Source organism: Vicugna pacos, chromosome 6, assembly GCF_048564905.1.
Source record: "Vicugna pacos chromosome 6, VicPac4, whole genome shotgun sequence".
NCBI lineage: Eukaryota > Metazoa > Chordata > Mammalia > Artiodactyla > Camelidae > Vicugna > Vicugna pacos.
This window is the reverse complement of record NC_132992.1, coordinates 17576624-17601398: the sequence shown is the minus strand read 5'-3', so window position 1 is coordinate 17601398 and position 24775 is coordinate 17576624. Positions and strand designations below refer to the sequence as shown.

The following is a 24775-nucleotide window of genomic DNA, read 5'->3' as shown; positions in this document are numbered from 1 at the left end:
TCTCATTTTTCATCTCTGAATTGCTAGACATTTTTAGGATTTTCTATCCCCACGTTAGAAAAATGCTATAGATTTGTTTTGCTTGTTATAGATAATATACACAACTGAGATATCTCCCCCTAGCATTTGGGTCTTCATTTACGCAAGTAAGTTTGTGGCTCTGAGATGTAGCCTTTCACTGCCCAGAGCTCACTGTGATGTAGAGTAAGTTCTCTGATTAAGACTAAAACTCATTTAAGATAGAATTTTTTGAGTAAGTCTCTGAACTTGTGCTGCACAGGAAAATTTTCAGCATCGTCCATGTGTTATACTGTGTTACCTCTCAACTCTCCCCCGTACAGCAGACACAGGAATAGGGTGGAGGACCCTGCTTCTCTCCGCCCTCCTCTTCCTCTCCGTCCTACCATTTAACTTCCTTACTGCCCTTTTTCTCCTTCCTGGCAGAACACACTCCTCCAAATCCCTCATTTTTCAATTTATCCTTCAGTATGACTCCCTTGTACTAGTCACTCAATGCGTAAAGTTCTTATTGCTGGGGAAGATTTTACAGGAGTAAATTTACACCAATATAATTTTGCAAAGGATGACTTCTGGTTGGTGAGGAATATTCATGTAGAGTTTTGGTGTTTAACTTTTTGTGATATTTATGTCTCAAGCTGCTGGGGGACAGGACTGGACCTATTTTGTGGGACAGATACCTAGACAAAGGGTTTACTTAATTAGGCACAGTGTTCTCCAGGATGATGGCACTGATTAATCTAAAGACCTCTGCTCTATAGTCATTGAATAGACTGAATACATTAATGCCATAAATAGAAAGGAGATAGTCACTTAGGGATTTGATGCACCTGGGCCTTGGAGAGTTGGCCCTGCTGTCGCAGAGACCCTCATGCACAGTCCTCATGGATGCCCAGGGGTCAGGATGGCTGCTGCCACTGGTCTTCTGCCATCTCCCTGGCCTCAGCCTCTCTCCATCCAGCACAGGAGGTGGGTGGCAGGGAGGCACTTTTGGCCTGTGGATCCCTCAAAGGCACAAGGAATACAACGATATGCCCACAAGGCAGATGAGTGGACGAAGGTAAATTCTACCTTACCTTTGCAGCTCCTTCCATCCTCCTGCAGAATGTAGCCTTTGGGGCATGAACACTGGTAGCTCCCTTCTGTGTTTTTGCAGATAAAATTGCAGGGCTTGGGGGCCTGGTTGCACTCGTTCAGATCTGTGATCAAAGAGATACAGTGTGACTGCCCATTTAAAAAAAAATGCCTAAATGCTCAATCCCATGGGGTCTAACAAAGAATCTCAGTTTTGAGGAAAGAAAAAGTAAACTCTATGTAGTCTTTGATCATTGCCTTACATTCCCCTATGAAATTATACAGGCTTTTTAGACTTTTAATTTGAGGATTTTTTTTTTTGCTGTAATGTACAATTGTCCCTCAGGAATAAACCTGAGCTCAGAAAACAGAGCACTTACCTACACAGGCAGTTCCAGTTATATCTGGAGTGTAGCCCGTTTTACAGATGCAGTGATAGGATCCTCTGTCATTGACACATTCTCCATTTCGGCAAACATCATGAATAACCTTGCACTCATCGATATCTGTAATTTAATAAATAGAAAATAAAATGAGAAAGACATAAAATGAACAACATTAATATGTAGGGGTCACTTCACTATAAATACCAGTAAACTGTGTTACTATATTATGGACCTAAGAAACAAACTTGAAAGGCACATGAATAACTTTACTAGACTCTAATGAGACTAGGGGAAAACTTAAAAAATCATTGCTCTTCTAAAGAACAACCATCTCATCTAGACGTATTTAGGTTCTTGCTCCCTGCTGACATCTCAAAAATGAATCATAGCAGTAGATTCTTTTGATACGGAAATCTCCTTTCTTCTAAGATATATGTCCAAAATAAGAAGGAAAGTTTTCCTTCTATCCTTTTGTTGTGTTTAAAGTTAATCCTGAAAAATAACAAATTGCATAACATTGGGGAATTGGAGCCAAACTTCCCTCCTGTGGTGAGGGAGGCACCAGTGGATCACTGGGCTGCTAGGAAGAGAGACCCCGACTCACAGCTCCACCACAGGGAGGAAGATTTGGTCAATATGCATCGCTGAGCGTGAAAGCCACTGTCCCCCACATCTTGACCCATCTATCGCCTTACTGCTTGGTGGGGTGCCAATACCAAGTGAGTTCGTAGCCTCTGATTATCAAGTAACCATTTTATATCAACAGCTCTTTTTTCCTGATTTTTTTAAGTTTACTCTGAAAGAAATGCAATTTAACATATCCTCATTGGTCTCAAGAAATAAGCCTCTCCACCATCTCATTTTGGCATCCTCCAAAGGCTCATAGGTTGCTTTTGGTCACTCCATCTAGTCTTTCCAGTTCTGTTATTCCACCTTTAGCCACATCTTTCTAGCATGAACACACACCCTATTTAATCTCCTTCTTCTCCTCTCACTTCTAATTTCCTCCCAAGGAGCTCAAAAAGTCTCTCTCCTTTCTCCTTTATGAGACTAAAATCAATTGCAGTTACTGCTGATTAACACCGGCCTGGAAGTCTTTTTCAGAGTCGCCTCAGACACCACAACAGCCTCCTCATTCCTTTCAAGTTAAAGCAGCTTGCACTTTCCCAGAGACCATTGTGTGTTGATTGCTAGTACAGCTGCCCCTCCACACTCACAGGGCATGGGTTCCAGGACCCCCTCGCTCATACCAAAATCCATGGATGCCGAAGTCCTTTATATAAAATGGAACGGTACAGTGGCACTCTGTAGCTGTAGATTCAGTCAACCTCAGATCAGTATCAATCCAGGGTTGGTTGAATCTACCGACGTGGAACCTACAGATATGGAAGGTTAACTGTATACTTCTTTCATGCAGTATATTCCAGCCAGTTTTGTTAGTTAAAATACATACTGGTGGACTAGTGCAGGAACTTAGTGATCATTCATTCCAAGATTTACATAAATTATATTTTGAGTAACTGAAAACTGACTTATATCTTTACCTTAAAAACTTGAAGACTCCTTGTAATGCAAAAGCAGGGACCTAAGCGTACACAACTTAATTAGACCAAGGACATGTTGGCAACATGGCCTTCAATGTCTAAAAATACTATAATGAAGCATTTTTTTTTTACCTAAACTACGCAACTCAGCCTAGGCCCATATTGTAGATTCCGTATTTTCATCTGTTCTTTGTGAAACAAATGCCCTGCCAGTATTTTTGGACCATAAGTGAAGTACCTGCTCCGTTGGTCATAAACCCTCGGCCGTGAGGGCAGAGTTTTTTGAAAGCCACAGTGCCCTGGAAAGGGCAGATCTCACAGTGGGGTCCCCAGCCTCTCCCTCCGTCGCAGCAGCATTCCGACTTGGTGACGGGGTTCCTGTTGCTCGAGCCGATCTGACACATATTTTGGAGCACCTCTGTGAAGCAGTACCCTTCCCGGTTGTCTGGAAGGGACATGACATTGCAGAGAGAGTTTTAGGGAGTTTTAGAAGCATAACAAGGTATTAAGAATTTGACCAGATATAAAACCCAAAAAGGATGTAACACTTTACCCTGAGTGGGAAGGAGCGAGAAGGGAAAGCTGGAAGCAGCAGTAAGAGAGAAAGGATGATGTCTGGGGAAAACAAGACAAGAAATTCAGTAAGTGGACAGAAAGACACAGGCCTCAAAACTGTTATAACTCTACCCGCTCCCAGAAATACGGGGGAAGAGCCGTGCTAGAGAGAGGGGCACAGAGACACATGGAAGCTGATCCTGAGCCCCAACGGCTTAAAAAGGCAGTTGAGAAAGAAATTCCAAACAAGTGATACAATTAGCACGGGAAGAATTTAGCTGCAGGGTGGCGCTAACAAGCCCAAAGGACAATCACGGTCACTGAGTCATCTCCAAAATATGAACGTTTTCTAACTCTTCCTCAAATATTATTTCAGATAAGAGATCTGGTTTCGAGAGTCCCAGCGTGGCCCCTGGAGTTAAAAAGCATCCTGTCGTCTGTACTCACCAAGGCACTCGTCCTGGTTGGGGCTGGCTGTGAAGCCGTCATTGCACTCGCAGGTATAGCTCCCCCTGGTGTTGAGGCAGCGGCCGTTCTCACAGATCCCAGGCTTGGTCTGACATTCATTCTCATCTGTGTCAAGGGCCAAAAACGGGAGGAGTCATCTGTCCGCTTTGCACAAGGATGGGTTCTTTTCTCATTTTAAATTTAGTTTGTGAATAGGTAACCTATTCGCATAGTTCCGAAAGGTACAAAAGAATATTCAGCAAAAGTGGCCCCCTCTCCCCCTTTCTCCAGCCACCAAATCCCCGTCCTGGGAAGCAAACCAGTGCTACTGCCAGTTTCTAAAGTATCCTTCCAGAGATCAGTTATGCCCATACACAGAGACACATGCGTGTGTGCACCTCCACTGATAGCATTTTTATATACTTAAATACAGATGACAGCATTTGAGGTACACTTACATTTTTCACTTAAAGTTTAAAACTTTCCATATCTATGCATGAGGACGATTCTCAAAGGATTATTTTAAATGAAAGAAGAAAAGATAAGACCAATATGTCAGATGTTCCAGTACTTCATTAGAATAATGCCTGTGATGGTCAGTTTTGACCTGAGGGTGTCTGTCTACACTAATCTTCTGATTCAATATAGATTATGCTTATTATAATACTTCAACAATATTAAGAAGTAATAAATCATAATTTAGTCTCCCAGGTTAAAAAAAAGCATTAAAAAAGCTAGAAAGTCTTATGATTATTTAGAAAGATCATAAATAATTTGCCTGGACACTTCTCACTGAGAACAGTTCTGAGCCCCTGAGGCAGAGATCTCATTATGAGAAGCAGAGTGGGAGGTAACATCCAGAATGGTGTTAAAACAGGTTAAAATTCCCAATGCCCAGGCCGCGCCTAGACCAAATAAATCAGAATATCTGGGGTGGGACCTGAGCTCTCCAAGTGATTCTGATGTGCAGCTGAGACTGAGAATCACTGATCCCAGAAGACCCAGTGTGTGACCATAAATCCACATGCTACTTTGGTACTCTTCAAGTCTGCTCTTCAACTTTCGTTTAATTATGTATCTTATAAAATAAGGGGACAATGAGGTTCTTAAACTTCTTGACTGACAACATAAAATATTCTTTCCTGATGTCACTGATCATTAAAAAGGAAAAAGGGTGCATGTGGGAATTTTCTAAGTTTTCCCCCCACCTCTATTGGAATCTTTTTCTGTAAGTAACAGTGTAATTACAGTATTACTATATAACACATGGTCAGTATTTTAGGCGTTGTGGGCCATATGGTCTCCGTTGCAACTCCTCTGCCACTGTGGCATGAAAACAGCCATGGACAATAAGTAAGTAAATGGTTACAGCTATGTTCCAGCACAAGTCTATTTAGAAAATCAGGTGGTGGGCTGGCAGACTGAATTTGGTGCTAGGGCTGTGGTTTGCCAATCCCTGGTTTACTATGGTTTTCAGTGCTGAATCCACATGAGAATCACCTGCGGAGGTTTTAAAAATAAGTGTCTGGGCCCCACTTTAGACAAGACCAGATTCTCTGGAGGTAGGTCCCACTGGTCTCATGATGTTCCCGGTCCAGAGGGGCCTGGCATGTGCACTCAGTGTTGGGGTGGTAGCAGCCAAGTTAAATCAGTAGGGAGGTATTCTAATGTGGTGGAGAGAACTAACCCCAAGACAACCAAGGAGTATAAAAAGTAAAGGAAGGGACTTGAGGAAATACCAAAGTGGGCCCCGAAAGCAGGCAAAGTCCATCTCAGAGAGAGAGAGGAGGAGGGTGCAGGTGGATTCAGAGACAGGCAAGAGGACCTGCACGGAGAGTCGTGAGATGCAGAGAGGCAGAATGGCTCTGGCCGAGAAGAACCCAGTGCCCGAGTCCCTTCTGTCTTCTGTCACTTCCGACTCCCCCCAAGCTCCCGTGGCAGGCGTTCCCTTACCTACGCAGCCTTCTCCGTCAGGCCTCCGCTGATACCCAGGTCCGCAGATGCAGATGTATGTGCCGATGAGGTTCTTACATTCCATTTGCTTTTCCGCACAGTCGTGTTTTCCCTCCTCACACTCATCCTCATCTGGAAAGAATGTACAACCACACATTCACAAAAGGAGCTGCATTAATTTCCTGCCTTTTAAACATAAAACGGTATTAAGTAATCAATTTTCATGGACAGTGTTTCATCATTAACCTACTTCCTTTTGCATTGTTGGGTGCTGGTCTCTTAAGACGGGAAGGAGTCTTCTAAACCCCTTTGAACTCATGAAGAAGTTGCTCTCTACCAAGTAGCCTCTTCAAAAGCAGGAAGTGTGATTTCTAATTATTTTTGATGAAATGAACTAAAAAGGCCTTGTATGAAGCTTCCATAATATAACAATTGTAACAACAGCATTATCATCACAATGTTATAATAATAAGCCAAAGCTTCTATTATAAACACTTATCATAATATGATATCTTAATATAATATTAACATAATATTAGAATCATTGTATAATACATGCTTTGGGTTTTATACTTTGAGGAAAAGACAAGCATCCACAAATATCTTCTCTACTGGTCCTTCCCTCCATTTCCTTCCTTCCAGCACGGGGTGGGTCTTCCCCATTCTTTACTTTCCGTCCTGTTGCATTTCCCCCTCACCCTGCATGTGATGTCAAGCTCTCACTTAGGAAATCTTCCCACCATCAAGAAAAATTCTATTTAAGCCATTTGAAGAGAACAGGTATTGGCTCATTTAAGATCTTGGGAGGAGCAAACCAGAGCTCTTCAAGAAGCCCCAGGACTTACCCAAGTTTGTGTAACAGAGCCTAGCCCAGTGCTTTGGCAACTGCAGGTGTTCAGCAAGCATTTTTAATAGAAATTGTTTAACTGAAGTAGATTCCATGTGCTACCCCATTCTTGCAATATATCTCTTCGTGATGGGGGTTATTTTTTAACATTCATATGCCTTCCTTTGTGTTCTTAGTTGTTAGTATACTGCAATATGGGTACTTATATCTCTGTCTCAATCTCTTCATATTGAGCTTCTTACATGTGGGGAAAATGTCTTTTTTTCTTAATATCCTCCCATCTTGCAAAAGAGCTGGCATGCCACAGGCATGCAGTGCATAGTGAAAAGGAGCTGCAGTGCAGCCCTCGACTCAGCTTCATGATGTTTTCAGCTACAATTTAGGAGAAAAGGTAGCAATGACAATCTCCATACTGTCGTTGGACTACAGCGGTGTTCCCCAATTCCCAGCCTTCCTCTGTTAATGGCAGCTTTGGAGGGACATCTCCCGTCAGAGACAGAGTGGCTCAGAGGACCTTGAACATGAACGTCTCACCTTTGCACATCCTTCTGTCTTCTCTCAGAACATATCCAGCGGGACACTTGCATTCATAGGACCCATAAGTGTTCACACATCGGAAAGCACAGAGCAGAGGATTCTGGGCACACTCATTTATATCTGCAGCAAAAAGTAGTAAAATAATGGGTCATAGGCATCAACCAAAAAAAAGGAATGTACTTTCACCAGAAGTTGTAATACTTGTGGTAAACATGGGTGGACCATGCAGTGTCTGATTTTTCAAGGAATAAAATGAGTTGGTTACTTTATAACTGGTGTAAGTAGGGTGATCATCAATCTCAGTTTATGCCTACTGTCCTGGTATGATTTAATTGTTCTTTAGGTGGATGAGAAATTACAGCTCACCCTACATATATAGGGGCTTTTCTGAAAATCTGGCTTTGAAGCCTCAAGGAGACCACTTGCCACTCCCTAAAGTCACAGGGAATGGGGACCAGTTTTACCCCATTCAACCAACTAACTGCCAAGAACAGAAGCAGACCCATCCAATATTGTTAACCACCTCTCCTTCCCCATATAAGAGAGACTCCTATGAAGTAACAGTGATTCTTATGCCCAATGAAAATGGTGTTCTGAACAATTTTGTACTTAAAGAGATGGTTAGTTCACACCAATGGGCAAGTTATAGCCTTAAATAGAACAGATAAAAGTGATTTCTGTAAACTTCATAGTTTTAAGCCATCAGAATGTTTTGGAAAAAGCAGGGTTAAAACATACTGTTCTGATGATCATGTTTCTCCCTAAGGCCCACGATGCTGGCTGGTAACGTCAGTGAGCCCTCAGGTCGTGATTTAGTCGGAGCCTTTAAAGATTCACCAACAACTCCGACCATGAGGACTGACGAGCCACTCTCCCATGAGGAGCTCACTTTAATACCCACTTTACCCTCTAACTTTACATCCGCCTCGTTTTCTTAGACCAGCGGTTCTCAACTTGAGAGCTCCTCAGAATATCCTGGAGGGTTGCTTGGTCCCACTCTTAGAGTTTGATTCAGGACGTCTGAGGTGAAAACCTGTTTCTAACAAGTTCCCAGGTGATGCCAATGAGGCTGCTCCAGGGACTACCCTGTGAGAACCACTGCTGTAGATACTCCCTTCCCCGCCCTTCTTTCCATACATCCCACCAGGCACATTGACAGCTGCTCACAGAGTATGGACAACCTCTTTTGCTGTGACTGCCCCCAGATGACTAAAGGATAGTGGCGGTTATTTTAGTGTGTAGATGTTTCTACAAGTAGAAAAAAAGCAAAGAAAAAGGGAGCATGGGATACAAAGGGGAAAAAGGGGGAAATGGAAAATAAGAAAGAGGGTAGTAGACACTAAGAACTCTGCATGAGATGTGCAGCGACTTGTGCCCTGAAGCAGTTACATCTCTTTCAGAGACTTTCTGCAGAGAGGACACCATGAGAAGAAATGACAGCACGGCCCAACAGGCCCAGGTGTCCTCTACTTTATACACCCTGAATGGTAGTCAATATTAACAACTGTAATCAACTGTTGTCCCTGTGATCAGAACATGTAACCAACCACTCTGTGTTCAAGAGGCTTACCTTCACAGGTCATCATTGGACCCGGCTCAAATCCCTCCTCACAGGTGCATTCAAAACCTCCAATCACATTCTTGCAGGTTCCATTTCCACAAGGGTTGCCCACGGAACACTCATCGGTATCTGCAAGGGATCGGGAATGCAGTCAGCACATGAAGAATTGAGAGAAAAATGGACCTGGACTCAGCATACACCTTTCATTCGACTGGAGTACTTTGATGTACAACGTTTTGCTTCCTCATTCTGTCCTTGCAAGAAAGGAGAGCACAGGTCCTAGTACCTAGATTTACAGCTATGAAATCTGACTTGCTAAGTGGCAGTAGCAGTACCTGGGTTTCTAGCCCTCATGGTGCTCTCCTCCAGGAGTTGTTCCAGTCTCCTGCGTTATGAAGAAGTACATCTACTGCGAATAGATGCTCAAAGGGTTAAAACAAGGCTTCTCTCACAAGTCAAAAGTTTTCACTTACTTAAAGCTAGAAATACTTCTCCAGTTTGGCCTTACATTACATCATTCTCCAAGAAGCCTTAAACATGATGGATTTTTGCCAGATATAAAATAGAAGACTAAACTTACGCAAAGTAAGAGACCAGAGGTTAAGTAAAATTAATACACTGGATAAAGTCAAGATTCAAGTAGATTTTGTTGATTCTGTTGAAACCAGATGGTTTACATTAGGCAGAAGAAAGGCTAGAAAGAAATATATTTAGGGTATGATCTCTCTAAACAACTGTGGAGAGGGAACAAGTCTTACCAAGGAAGTTCAAAAAAAAAAATGTATGTCTCCTGACCCGTGCACCTAGAATACTGACTGTTCTTATTCTGACACATCTCTTGGGGAGAATATCTTCCTTTGGGAAAGGAACATTTTGGAGGAATAAGATTGCTATCTTAGCGGTCTAGAGCACAGAAGAGTGATGGATTATCTATCAGGTTCTGAAGTCAGAAAGTGAAGGCAAGAGGTATGGCAGAGAGACCCTGGTGAGGAAGCTTATTTCTCACATACATCTTAGCACTAACTGAAGATACTAAAGAGAAAACATCGACAACTTTGCTTTTGTTCTGCTACGAAACCGCATTTCACTGTCAAAAATACTCTATCTCCTTCAAGTCAATAAAAATCACAATATCATCGATTTTTAGTGCTGTAAGGTAATAAGAAATACTTCAGTCCATCTATTTGGTATTATATTCTAAGGCTGAGAAAGGCCAAAACACGTGCTTAAGCTCCCACAGCCACGGCTGCAGGTGGAAACCTCCTGCCCCGATTCCCTCTATGGAAGAACACTTTCTAACGTGCACAGACAGACCCTCAGCACTTACGCCATTATTAATTCAGGTCACGTTGAGTGGGTGTGGGTTTGGGTTTCTCCGATAAACAGACATAATGCTTGTATTCAGTCAGGAGTTAGTCCTGACTTAAGAGGTCAGAGATTTGCCATGGGAGCCATTCTTTGACATTTTCATAAGGGGGTTAAAACAAGAGAAATTTACACTCTGTACACAGCCCTTCACAGTATAAAGTGTAGCAAACTGGGTAAATTTTGTGTTGTACATACTGAGACAGGAAGATTAGGACCACTGACAATTTTTCACTTGTAAACTTCACAAAGGCTTTCATTATAATGCTACCCTTTCCGCTGTCTCTTCAACTGTGTTCACTGTCTTCCTCATCAGACTGCGAGGCCCAGGCAAGGAGGGCCGTGCTGGCTTGGTTCACTGCTGTAGCCACAGAACCTAGCCCTGTGGCTGGTACGCGGCGGGGACAGAGTCTGCACTGCTGAATGGCTGACCCAGGAATGAGTGAACAAAGCCTACTTCTGTCCCATCTTGGTACTTACACTTCTTAGCATGCGTGCTGGGTAGCTCAATTTCTAACCTGTAAAAATCCCAGGGGAAGAAAACACCGTATTACTCACCCACACATTCATTCCCTTCCAGAATGTAGCCGAAGGGACACTCGCAGCGATAGGAGCCGTCGGTGTTGATGCACTGCCCATGCTTACAGACATCAGGTTCTTTGCACTCATCCATATCTTAAGCAAAGGAGGGAAATAGGTTTTCGCTATTTTTTAGTGAATAACAAGGTAACTTTTTTGAAGCACAAAGGTAAATTATCATTTCCGTGTCTAATCGATGAAATAGCTAGTATTACAATACAATAATAGAATTGGTATCTAAAGGGAAAGACAAAAAAAGTAAAGTGTAATTGTCCAAGATACACATGGAGAAATGAGAACAGCTGGAGAAAAGACAAGGAAGAGGCTGGGTGAGAAAATTAAGAAACGCTGAGAATCCAGCACGAGACACTCACCAACTGCTGAATCATCAGGCCCCACGATGATCCCACTCCCGTAGGGACAGATCTGGCGGAAGGCCTCTGTGGGGGAGACGAACACTCATTCACAGACAGACCCACGGCAGCTGGCCACAGGCCCCTCCCCAGGTGTGATGTGGAGGCCACACTGCCACGTGCTGCACGTGTCAGAACACGAGGAACAGGCTGGGCCCGGAAGCCAGAGGAAGTTGCCAGGGCTCCCAGAGCTGGTGTGCCCACTACTCAGGCAGCTGTGAGTCATAACATAGTTCAGGAGAAGATAATTACCTAGCGCCTGAGATAAAATAATTTGAGTGAAGATTTTAATCAGACTTACATTAAGTTGTCTTATTTTCTGAAGGCCCACGACTGTACAGCCTGCACCTTGACTGACCCTAAGAGAAGTGCCGATGGCAGACGTACCGTCGGGCTCAGTGGGGCACAGCTCACAGGGATCTCCCCAGCCTTCTCCCTTCAGGGCGCAGCAGCACTCCTGCTTGGAGTGATTTCTGGATTTGGGTGAAGAACACTTTCCTCCTTCAAACTTCGCGTAACAGTAGCTCATTCGTAAATCTGCAACATAAATTCAAGGGACCCTTCAGCTGCTTTCCTGCTAAATCATCACGGTGTAATACTGAATGAGAAACAATCCATCCTGTTCAATGTGACCTCATCACTAAACTCATACTTTATAAGTGATCATAACAGTAACTGAGCTGAGCTCTTCAAAGTTGGAGGTAACTTTTGTAGTGAGATCTGATGACCAAATCTATATGGCTTTCACCTTATTATTTCTCACTTTATCCAACTTTCCAAGATAACCTGATGTGAATAATAAAAACCAGCACTGCCACATTTCAAAGCTGACATCATCAGTGACTTCAGGATGGGGACGTTCAGAGGTGGACTCATTCACAAGATCCCTTCACTGATAGCTCTGCGTGCACGCGTTTTGGAGAACATTCAGCGAGCACACTAGCCTGAGGTAGACCTCCCAGTTCTTGTATTTACTCTGATATCACACTACGCTGTTATTCTGTGTCCCCTAAGCCCTGGAGCCAAATAAAACCCCAGATTCTAGGAAGAGAGCAAATAAAGTTGTGTCAATTTTGTGGACTGGCAAAAATACAACTCAATGGTCGTTCACTGAAGCAGCTACTCATGCAGCTTCTGTCTACAAAATACATGTGGGGCTTTGGGCAGACTTTACACATGTGTGCACACACACAGAAGTCTGTTTAGCTCAACAGAGAGAGAGGAAGGTAAAGAGGAAGGCAGGGAGGTGGGTGGATGGGAGAGAGAATAATCGTTCTTTCAAAGAATATATTTCTTTAATATCAATTATTTCTTGGTGACTCCAACATGGAACATGGGATCTAGTTCTACAAAATTCTCCAATATCGCTTGACATAATTTTGGAAACTGACTTTTCCATTTCTTACAGAGAAAATTGGGTGACTTTAAAAAGTGAGCTCATCTAAGAGCGTGGGGTGTGTTTTCCCTCAAACTTGACTTCAAAGCCTTGCAAACTCCTCTGGAGTTACACAGAGGCTAAAATCTGCAGGCTTTAAGGAAGTGCTTTCATATCCATTTTGCACAAGTCCCCTTTCTTTCTGTCTGAGCAGGTCTGCCCTCCCCTGTCACTGGTTTTCCATTCCAGCCAGCATGCTATCGTAGCCATTTATGATTTCTGTTAAGGCAACTTCACCATCTCTTATTTCAGGGCAAAGCAGACAATATAAGAATAACTGAGTTGCCAAAGATCATAGCAGAAAACTTTTCATGAATTAAAGTGAAAATATCAATCAATCAGTCAATCAGTGGTATTTACCACGCTCCAGTAAGTCAAATTCAGTTGGCCTTCACAGTGAACTTGATCAACTCTTCATGGCTACCAACTCTTCCAGATAAATTCTCTTTCTCCTTTCTATTCCACTGTCACATGTGCTATGGCTGGGACCTGCCAGGCACCTTTCAGTGGACAACTCTTCTGAAGGTCAAGAGAAATAAAAGCCTGTCCTTGTCCTTCAGCATCTCTGCTACTAAAATGTTTGTTTTGCTAAGAAGCTTCAAGATTTAACAAATTGTACTTTCTGGAAGAACATCTTTTGATTTGCTTTATTCTTCAAGTTCATTGTCACAGACAGTGTTTTGTGTTTATTGGTCCTGTTTTTATTATTTAGCCTACAACGGTCTTAAGATATAATTTAGTGACTACTCGCAAAAATGTCTCAACAATTATATCGAAACTTAATTCACTCCTTTGTCTTCCAGCTTGTAATGTTTCTTTTACACCTAGATACAGGCATGTTCTAATACTGGTCTAGTGTTGGTTAATTTTCTCATTCTCTTCCTCTTATACCCTCGCCCATCTCCCCAACACCACTCTACCATGTCACCCCTGAAAAAAAAATCTAGGCATGAAGTTTAGAGTGAGCCTAAGTGACAAATTCCCTTTGTGAACTTTGTGAGTGGGAGTGGCTCGTTTACATCTGGCGCCTTCAGGTGCCAGGATCTGTTCATCTCATTCTTATATCACATTTATTCCTTCCAAAACATTATCTGTGGTTCTGTGGAATTTTCTCATTTTATGGGCAATAGAAGACTGACTCCTAATTTGTCATCTTATAATAAAAACTCGGCTCTTAATTCCCTGGCTCCAGCAAAATCTGGGCTCTGTGGGAGATTTACATTTGCTTGTGGTGGTTGTCTAGAATTGGTTTATTCATCAAAGGTGCCTCGCGTTGGGAAGGAGAGCTGTGTGCGCCTACATCCTTAAACTTGGACTCAGTAGGGTGCCTGTTTACCAGTCCATCTGCCAAGAGCCCTTAATGACCTTTGAAATTTCATCAGAACTACAAAAGTCACTTTCCCTGCTTGCATTCCTCAGTCCTGGCTCTGCCTCTTGGAGCTGAGCATGTGGCAGGGCCGCTCACAGCTGGGCTGATTCTTCCTGCAGCGCTCGCTTGCTCTGTGACAGGCCAGTGCAAATTGAATTAATAGCCTATGAGTTTCCTCTGGCCTGCCACATCGGCAGATTCACACCTGGTTTCTCACTGCTTTCTTTCCAAACTCCGGCCAAGCCAAAGGCACACAAAAACAGGGGAGTAGGAGCTAGAATTTATCTGGCTGGTCTTTACCATACAGACAGAATATCTGCTTGAATCAAGCACCTCCCCACCCACAACCCAGAAACCCACATGGGCCTCTAATACCCACCTACAAGATCAAACCAGTAGAGAACTCTCAGCTCTCCCCTCTCACACTTCTAAATATTGGGTGACAAAATGACTAGTTGAAAAGTGAAAAGCAGTCAATTTGGAGAACAGTAACAACAGCCTATGAAGGACTCAGAAACAAGCAAGGCTTTGGCACACACGCAGTGACTGGTCAGGCAGGTACTATTATTGCCGTTTAAGAAGAAGAAAATTGAGCTTCCAAAAGATTAAATGACTTGCCCTAGGCTAAAAATGGCAAGGCTGGGATCCCTAAACCCAATTTTTAGAATCTTAAATGATATATCTATTGCCTCTTATTTGGTAATATGGAAGCAAAAAAACAGACAAAACAAAATAACCAAGGAAAAAACCCTGAACAACAAACAACAACAACAAAAGCCCAAAACGGTAGGCCGGAGTAGGGGATGGAGAGAGAGAGAGAGAGAGAGAGAGAGAGAGAGAGAGAGAGAGAGAGAGAGAGAGAGAGTGTGTGTGTGTGTGTGTGTGTGTGTGTGTGTGTTCTGCTTGTTTGTGTAACTAGACAGACACACACAATTGCATTAGTAAAACCTCAACAGTTTTCTGAGACATAATAAACTGTGTTATGCTTAAGTTCCCTTTTGATTTTTTTTTGAAGTATTATTCCTGAAAACAGACTATGGGCCACCAAGACTGCTGGTCAGTTCAAATTTATTTTTCTGTTTTCTTAGAAACCTTGTGATGTCAGAGGTGGGCACTATATCCTGGGAGCAAGTGAGTTACTCTGCATTTTTCTGTCCGACAGTCTAGCTTTTGGCCTGTATTTACACAGGTTGCCTCTTCAGAGGCAGAGAATCTGCAGCTGAACTCCCCCTGCCACCCCGGGTTTGCCGTGTTCAGTGGCTCTTGGCTGATCTCCCACTGACTGATCTATCAACATCTCTGTTCTTAGGGGAGAGACCGGTTTAAAGTGCCAGGACAGTCTTTGTACAAGCAACCGTAACTTGACGGGTAAGTTTTTAACCTTAAAAGTAAAACTGAACTTTCTGACATATGGTAATCATTAGGCCTCTGGGTGAATGAAAAGTCTCCCATCTTCTCTTCACAAAGACGCTAAGCTTTGCCATGTTTAAAAAAATAAAACCACAACAAATAAACACAGAGTAATGAAAGTCTAAAAGCAAAAGGCAAAAGCACTTACCTTGGCACCTTCTCCCGGTAGAGGACAAGGAGAACCCATCTGGACACAGACATTTGAAGCTGCCTTCAGTGTTACTGCACGTGCCCAAGGCACAGATTTCTGGCTCTTCAACACACTCATCAATATCTGAAAGAAACACACGTGTCAAACAAAGTGAAAACACAATGGAGACACCATCAGATACCACATGCAAAATGTAGAAGTGCAGCCTGTAACTAAGTTTCACGACTCTCAATAACGAAGATTTTTTTCCTGTATCCTAATGCTGCGAGTAGACTTCTAGGCAGTGACGACTTAGAAAATTAGTTTTGATGGTTCTTGTTGTAAAAGTGGAATCTCCAAGTGCCTTCTTAGGGATGCAGTGAGAAACATCTTTTACCCAGACTGAGTGTCTTGGCTAATTTAAAAAGTGGGAGTAATGTCAAAACACCCTGAACTAGGAAGGAAGGAAGAGACTCTAGAGTCTGACTTCACCATTCCACAGTAAGCAGAAGCTCTGAAATTTTAATTGTGTTGACAATGAGTTACTCAGCGAGAGATCTAGACCTCTGAACCAAATTTGTTGCCTTCCAGCATCCACAGTGCTTTCTCCAGTACCCCGTGCTATCACCCTAAAACTGTGACGTGTACGAGGGCACTAATCCTTGGGAAAATAATCCTATGCAATGTAATCTGAAGATATTACAGGAGAGGAGGCTCCTAACTCTCATTTGCAGTTTAATTTTCCTGAAGACACAAAAATGCCTTCTGTGTATAGGCTATAGTTTTTCTTTCATCATAGAGATAATAGGAATTCGACACACATAATTGTGACATGTTTCCTTTAACATATTAATATACCTTAGCTACTGTAAGGGGGAAATTAAGGGTGGTGCACAGGGAAGTCTGAATGGCTTGGGTAACCACATGTCCTAGCTTGCCTGGGAGAGTCCTAGCTTCTGCCTGTTGACCTGGACTCATTATTAATAGTGCCCTCCTCAAAACTGTCTTGGTTTGGTCAGTCAACACATGCTCATCCTACTTGCAGAAAAAGCATGGCCACTCTTTCCAAGAGACTTACCCATCTTTTCCCCGACCTTCAGCAGAAATTTGTAGTGAAAAAGAGGTAAGTCTTGATTCTGAGCCACGCTATTTTTATAGAAATACTTTTTTTCCCCCAACAAAACAGATCTCTCTTGTATCTTGGGACTCTCTATTTTCAGGTTTGTGCAAAGAGTTCTACCCACACCAAAATGTATTCGCATTTCACAGTTTTATCCCCATGAGGTCCAACAAAGGGGAAGTTCGGAAAGTGACTTCGTTATCCTGACTTAATTTTGTAAATGCCATACAATAGACACTCTAGAAATACATGTGCAGTGCAAAGTGATTCTCTTCCTACACAAGGCAAAACCAGCCTCTTCAGCACAGCACGTTATTATGTGGCATTTGCAATTGCATTGTCTTCCCTGTGGTTTTACTAATGGGTCTGAAGCCCTGATAATGATGCGATGACTCCATTCCTGCACTCCCCCCACCCCCACATCCAACCTTCTCTTAAAAGTCAACTTCCGTAAAAATGCTCAGATGTTTCCTTTTGGTGGTGGTTTTTGTTCTTATGGTTCTTTCTCTTATGGTAGAAATTAAACTGTAGGTGCCAACTTCGTAAGCGTAGGGACAAAGATTTAGAATAAACACACTTACTGACTATTTGGGAAGTTAATTTTTCTTTCTATACATTTTCATTCTGTTCATTTTAGGGTAATTTTGCATTAATCATGGAGTGAATAAAGCTGATCTCTAATAGAGGTAGAATAATACTTAATAATTTGCATTTAGGCCTAATTTTGATTAAATGTTTTCATTTAGAATATTATCCCTTGAAGGCAATTTAAATTAGACATATAATAACATTTCTCATCGATGATATTAAAAGTGGGGGAAATTCTTACTCATTATGGATTAGATACAGCCTTGTTGAAAGGTGGGAGCATGGACGAGGTGACTTCTTAAAAGTCCTTTTCACCCTCTTTATCTGTGAAGTTCCGGCAATTAATGGCCTTCATTTAATGCAATGATCTATTTATTGAGGAATGCGGTCCTATAAAATCTGAGAATTTATCTGTAGTTACACATTTCTACCACTCTGCAAGTCAAAACAACACAGGCAAATTGTACAGCCACATTCATCTAACCTTGAATGTGGTCACTTAAAGATTTTAACTGCAATCAGTTGCAACCCATTGACCTTTAAACACATGTAATCTGGGATTTTTTTTTTTTTTTTACAAGCTGCAGAAAAGCACATTGGAAAAGGGTCAGGGTCATGTAATCATCTATACACACAGAGCAAAACAGCTTCATCAGAGATTAGCATGACAATCTGATGTTCTTGTCACACCAACTAATTGTGAGCCCGTAAGTAATACGCTACCCCTGAATCTGCGTCTGATGAAGCCCTCCGAAATGGAGACACCATCCCACCACCTCAAAAATGTGACTTTGACAGTATCAACGTAGTAACCAGTACTGTTCATTTTCAAATACTGGCAGCCCTCCTACCTTCACACTTGTCGTTCTGAAGACTGTATCCAGGTGGACAAATGCATCTGTAGGACCCATCCAAATTCTGACAGGTACCTGGTGCACATTTTCCAGGTTCTAGGAGACATTCGTTGATATCTACAAAGAAAAGGGAAAAAGAAGAAGGAGGTTCCCACTGGCATGATTTCCATCAAGCAATTAAAATTCAGAGAAACTGGACTCAAATCAAAGAATTACATAAAACTCCTCAAGCCCACAGACTCTACCGTGGATAAAAATTAACGACTCAATAAAAATCAGCTTTATCAGCTTTCGGAAGTGTGCGATGTAACAGCCGTGTTTTATTTGATCTACAGCAAATTAAATATTTCCAGGAAAGTATAGCATGTGAAAAGTCAATGGGTCTGAAGATTTTTGAGGGCACCCAAAAGATTATATAAGAGTTTACTACAAAGCTATTTTGAAGGAAAAAAATTTTAAAAAGGGAATTACAGTTGTTTATAGAACAATTTAACTATTAAACTGAACAGCTGAACTGTTCTCTGTAAGTTAAAAAAAAACTTAGTTTTTAAAAGATAAGGGGGAAAGCGGTACATATCCCATACACACATACACCCAAAGTCTACTGGCAGGATTAGTGTAATTCTACTTTGATCTCTTTCCTGCAGGCTTCTGAAGAATTGTGATGGAGCCTGCACGGTTCCCTGGGTGGTCTCCGGCAGTGACCTCCGCAGGGTCTGTCTGAGGCAGCACTCACCCACACAGGTCCTCCCGTCTGGAGCCACCTCATAGCCTTCGTTGCACTGACACTGGAAGGACCCCACTGTATTGATGCATTGGCCATTTCTGCACAGGTTCCCATTTCCAGTTGCACATTCATCAACGTCTGTGAAAAAAAAAATCCTTTGATATATTCCAAAGGAAATGTCACATTCCCATCAATGATCAAAGCCTTTAAAGGGAGAAATACTTCTTCTGAATTTCAGTGGTCTGCCGGCTCAGGCAAACTTAAGAAATTCCAATGAAGATCTAGTTTATAACAGCAGACCTGCCTCTACCCACCTATCAAAACCTAACAAGATGACACAATTCTACTAATCAGGGATGAATAATTTGTATTAGGATTTTGTATGAGTTTCACCTTGATCTTCCTTTAGGTTTCATTTTTTAAAGATTAAAACTGAATTTACATCTGAATAGAACAGCTGAGGGTATTATTAAGTATTCTTATCATTAGAAGTACATAAAATTAGCCTCCAGCACAATACAAAACATGGTTCCTTAGCTTCGCTTATGAATGATATAGCATGTTTCATAAGAAGGATTTTATAGATTCAATAATTTACTTCTTTGAAGAGAGACTGCAGTGAAATATCTGGACAAGTAGATCCACATTGCTCCTGAATTACGTAATTTCTATACAAAGGATCTCTTTTATATGTTTTAAAATATATTCACTCCAATTTATTTTGAAATGTATTTAATGCATAGCATAGAAAACATAAAAATTATAGCTGCTAATGAGCATACTAATAAAAGTAACAGATGTAGTAACTATATCTGACACTTAATTAACACATTTTATTTGACAAGTCTTTTACCCAACTGTCATGCATAATAAGACGGCATATATTAAACGAGATAGCCAGCACACTGGAAAGGATGCTAATTACAAAGAACACACACAAAACTGCCTTTCTCTGGGGGCGGACTGTTCCGCTCACGCACCTATGCAGTCATTGTTGTGGGAAAGGATGAAACCGTGATTGCAGCGGCAGTTGAAGGAGCCAATTGTGTTTCGGCAAGTTCCGTTCCCACAGGCATCTCTCTCACACTCGTTTATGTCTAGCAGGAACAAAGGACATAGAAAAACATGATTAGTAACAGCAGAGAAGGGCGCGTGGTTACCTGGGGTGACAGGGCGTCTTAGAATTCACGGAGTGTCAAATGAAGGCTGAGAACGTCTAGATTCAATGTTGCTATTAGTTCCAGCAGTGGCAGCTGCCTGTGAGAAACCAGCAAAAGGCGACGTTCTAAACCTTGGGAGAAAATTGTTTCCTTGATTGGCTTGCTACAGGAGGCAAGCTAAGGACATGAGAACTGGACAAGAACTATTTTATTCTATTTACTTCTAGAATTCTCCGCCCTTGCCACTTTTCTCAAATATTTTCACTTGGAAATGGAAAATTCTGTGCGCATCTGGGTCTTGATTTGCTGCCACCTTTGGCAAACTTCAGCCTTTAAGATTCTCACTCCAGTTTACCAAAAAGCAGTGAGTCACCTGATATTACCCCAAAATCAGCAACAAAATAAATTAGCTTTCTAACCCACCTGGAGTTTTAGACATCTGTTCCTTTTCTCCAATCCACCCCTCAAAACCCACCAGATGGTGACTTATCTCTCTTCTACACTATCCCAAATGTGATGGCACTTCGTTTGGCTCTTCTGTTGCATTATGACTTGTCTTTTTATTGGTCTGTGAGTTTTCACTTTGGATACTCCAGACAGCTGTTTTGGAGTCTTATGTGTCTTTGCATCTCATGACAGCAGCTAACATCTTTCTTATAAAGAGTAGGTGTGCATTCTATTAAGGAGGAAATAAGAAAATGAAAACAGTTGACAGTGCTGGCTTGTGAGAGTGAGGCAGAATGGGGAGGGTAAGGACAAGGGGATGGAGAAGCAGTGGATGGTTACACTCAGGTTAGCAAAATGTAGTGTTTAGAGTTGGGATTTCCTTTCCTTTCAAATTCTGGACATGAAGATAAATTATCTGCGATCTTAAATCAGGAAGTTATTGCTGAGCCCAGTGTGACTCCAACGTATGTGTCTGTGGTTGAAGACTGTGTCCAGATGTGTCATCACCCTGCCAGCAATCAAGACTTCTGCCTTGTTCATTTTTACTCAAGCAAGTGAAGTGCGTTAGTCGGGCAGGCTCTTTGGGAGGGGGTTCTAGATAAGTCAGACGGAAGAAGGAGAAAGAAAGTGGGCAGGATTCCATTACTATGCAGGGGTTATCTCCCCAGTGATGAACAGGGCTGAGTATAATCCTTTAACTTAAAACTTGTTATCTGCTCTGAAGATGACAGAATTTTACGAGAATGTTCCCTAATGGATAAATCCAGTCATAGCCAAAGGCAGGCACATTAAGCATTACTCTATTCATTGTTCTTTTCCCCGCCGTGAAGCTGATTCATGTTCATGAAGTCCCCAAAAGACTTAACGGATGTTGCTTTAAAGTAGAAAAAGAAAAGGGGGAAAGAGAGAAATTGATTGATTACATGTTTGAAGTTCATTCCAAATCAACATTCTGATTCAGGACAGAAACCAAGGAAGAGATTTAAAATCCTGAGCTCTCTCCCCCTAGAAAAGTGATCTGTAAATTTACCTTTGAAGATCTGGTACAAACTACAGACCCTTCTCAAAAAATGCTCATGCTCCAACACTCAAAAGCTGCACTCTGTTCCAATACGGCAAACCCCGTAAACATTATAAAAGAATAATAGGCTATTAACAATAATTTTTTGTCTTAATATCTTTCTCAATGTATTCCTTAGTGAAAAGGGACTAACAGCCAAATGAACACAAAGAAAGGTGTTCAGGCTGTTAAAGATTAAATACCAGAAGATAATAATGTTACACACCTGCTTGGGTTTTTATTTTACAGACAGCAAAACAACTACTGAAAGGTTTAGTATGAACTTTTATACATATGCAGATACAAAGGAATTTTTCAATAGGATATGACAAAAAAAGGAAATGATAGTCACATACTCACCCAAACACATGGTTTGGTCAGCATTTGTTTTGAAACCAGTGTGGCAAATGCAATAAAAGCTTCCAACTGTGTCAATACACTGTCCATGGCTGCAGATATTGGGGATTTCTTGACATTCATTGCGATCTGTAGATAAAAAGTATCTTAAGCATTGAGTGGAGACTTAGAAGACAAAAATGAAATCAAATGACTTACTTCTGGGTATTGCTCTCAGAACTAACCCTAGCTCTAAACTGTGCCAGTAAAACAGACACTGACATTATATTTATTTTTGCTTCAAAATGGGTTAAATCTTGTGCTCATTTACTGGTCATATTTGGAGCACGTTAACAATATACAAGCCATGAAAAACAGGGGCAGTATTCAGAACATCTTCTGAAAGATGAGAAAACTCAGAAGTAGAACGAGGAAGAAAAAGCCAAACTGGGAGATACTCCACTTGGTTTTCTGCCTCAGCAGTGTCCTAGACTGTGGATGTGCCCAGGCAAGTTTGATGTTTCAATCATGGACCCTTCATGGCTTCCTCTGGAAATTTAAATCAAAGTCAAATCCCACTGCTAAGGCAGATTTTCATGGTGGACAGTCTGCTTTGCCCTTTGTTCAAGATTCACCTTCTTATTTTGTCTTACTCCTAGAAGCTTTGGTTCTATCTTAGCCAAGTCTTTGTGTCTGTATGTGGCTCCTTTCAGCATTTGACAATCCTAATGACATTCCTTCCTTTTTATTCATATTCTTTCAAAAGGAGGCCCTCTCATCTTCCTTCTGCCCGTCTTTAGGCTCTAAATTATATATACATCATCAAGTGAATACTTGCTGCTCTTCAGAAATCTGATTATCTGAGGGGCCAGATTTGTTGCATGAATCCACAAGGGACACAGCTACATGCCTATTTATGTTTCTCATTTTTTTTTTTTTAAAGCTCTCAAGATTCTGTGTTTAGGGAAAATGTAACTGAGAGAGCACTGCGCCACCCTGGTTTTCCTACTGTCCCAGAAGCTAGCAAAGAGCAGAAAGGCGCCTCGGGTGTACGTGCTGCTAGGCGCCGCGGCACCCTGCGCCCGGCTGAACGACCCACGCTCGCTGCCTGCCTGCCCTGTCTGCTGAGAGGACAGCGACCCGAGTGGGCGCTGTCCGCTGCACGGAGCAGAGGTTCCCACGACACAGAACACATCCCCTCCATCCACATACTCAGGCTGCCCTTTTTACAACTACTCCTTTCCAATATACAGAACACTGAGAGAGGATGAATCACCATGTCCTCTTAAAGTCTCAAGTGGGGTCATTAAGAAGGGAAACTGGGGTGGAGCAGCTTAGGAACTAGAGCTAGCCCGTGCAGAAATGCGAGTGAGTCAATTGTGATTACTCCCATCAGAGAAGGTGGATTTAAAACAAACTGCTCCCTGGGATAGGCAGAGGAAACCGAGCCCCATCGCCAAGCTCTGCGGAGGGAGCCGACCCTGAGCAAGGGCGTCGCGGGTCCGCCACAGCCGGCGCGGCCCGCGGGCACCCTCAGCCCCGGGTAGTACCGCGTCCGGGAGGATGCAAGGACAAGGCCTTCTTATCTCTGCGGCCCCCAGGGAATGGAGAGCACTTAGAATCTTATTAGAAAGGGATGCTCAATTAGGGATTTCTTTCCTAAATTGCCTATTTCATGATAATTTTTTAAAAAATGACACATGGATTACGTTGAAGTTCTATGGGTGAAACCAAAAATTACAATTCTAGAGAACTTAATTGTGAAGTTCACTTTGTCTTGAGACCAGAAAAACTAGGTTTCTACAAACACCAGGATTTAAACTCCTAGGAGATTATGTCTGAGGTTGAGATAGGAGGTATAAATAGGGTATTGGGTGGTGGTGGTGGGGACGCCCACACAGCCAGCAGAGAGAGGAGACCATGAGGAAATGGCTGGGAAGGACACGTCTCGCTGGGCAAGACGTACAGAGGGCGGCCGCATGTGCCGTAAGGACCCAGGCCCCCAGGTCACACGAGCGTCCTGGGCGTAGACACCTGACCGCTCTCTCACAGCTCTCAGCGGCGCTGGGGGGATGGCGGCCAGCTGCTGAAATGGTGCACTTACGAATTCAAATGAAAACCTGATGATGAGAAGGAAATTTTAGTTCTTCCCATCCTAAAGGCAGAAAGAGAGGGGTATTTTACAGTATGGCTGAAAAAGGCCACGTGTAGGATAGTATTTGAAGACATTTTGAAAAATGTTCAGAGTAAGATGTAAGTGAAGACGTTTCCAGAGGGAAGTCTTCAGCCCTAGAGGCTGAACAGTTGCAAAACTTAAGCTCAAATACACTTCCTTTCTTGTGAGGATTTTAATGAATGAGGGAAATGAAGCTTTGGCTGCAAGCAGCACTCCCTCACAAGTGCTTATCGCGGGTTAGCGTCTGATGAGCTTTATTTATGTTAATGTTCTGCAAGAAAATATGACAGGGCCTAAGCCCCAGCAGGCCCTGGTCGGACGTCTGGTCATGATGTATAAATAGTCCGTCCCACTGCTTGCCTGAACTGAAGTGGTGTGAAATGACACGTTCTACGTTATCAGCAATTCCTTATTTTGATTGGGATTCTTTCACCCAGTTTCAAAGAAATATAAATTAAGAGCAAAATGCAGGGAAGTGGCGTGAATGCCCAGTCTCACTGGGTATTGTGACTCGTATCAGAGACGTCCTCGCTTTTCCTGTCCTGTTTTGTTTTTCTTTTTTTTTTTCAGCAACTGCCCTGTTGACAAAATGCTAAACACTTGCACATGTTCCTTTTAACCCGAAAAACAAGTCTCGATTCTCAAAGTGAGTTTTTGTTCTGCTATTACACCCTCTTCCCACCA

The 24775-nt window shown here is 42.3% G+C and overlaps 1 protein-coding gene and 1 long non-coding RNA gene across 2 annotated transcripts in view; one reads left to right on the top strand and one right to left on the bottom strand.

Annotated features, from left to right (window-relative positions):
• The window catches only part of FBN1 (fibrillin 1), a 238547-nt gene that overhangs the window by 23434 nt on the left and 190338 nt on the right, over nucleotides 1-24775 (bottom strand). Inside the window, exons 45-59 of the mRNA XM_072962489.1 lie at nucleotides 21940-22065; nucleotides 19893-20009; nucleotides 18922-19050; nucleotides 18183-18302; nucleotides 15642-15767; nucleotides 11667-11816; nucleotides 11241-11306; nucleotides 10846-10962; nucleotides 8932-9051; nucleotides 7359-7481; nucleotides 5978-6109; nucleotides 4025-4150; nucleotides 3261-3467; nucleotides 1473-1598; nucleotides 1095-1217 (exon numbers count right to left, since the gene is read on the bottom strand). Coding sequence (XP_072818590.1) covers nucleotides 1095-1217; nucleotides 1473-1598; nucleotides 3261-3467; nucleotides 4025-4150; nucleotides 5978-6109; nucleotides 7359-7481; nucleotides 8932-9051; nucleotides 10846-10962; nucleotides 11241-11306; nucleotides 11667-11816; nucleotides 15642-15767; nucleotides 18183-18302; nucleotides 18922-19050; nucleotides 19893-20009; nucleotides 21940-22065 — 1908 coding nt within the window. The remainder of the gene's footprint in view (nucleotides 1-1094; nucleotides 1218-1472; nucleotides 1599-3260; nucleotides 3468-4024; nucleotides 4151-5977; nucleotides 6110-7358; nucleotides 7482-8931; nucleotides 9052-10845; nucleotides 10963-11240; nucleotides 11307-11666; nucleotides 11817-15641; nucleotides 15768-18182; nucleotides 18303-18921; nucleotides 19051-19892; nucleotides 20010-21939; nucleotides 22066-24775) is intronic.
• On the top strand, nucleotides 15037-20494 carry LOC140696801 (uncharacterized). Its single transcript, XR_012073329.1, has 2 exons — nucleotides 15037-15451; nucleotides 18833-20494. It is a non-coding gene; the product is annotated as an uncharacterized lncRNA (long non-coding RNA).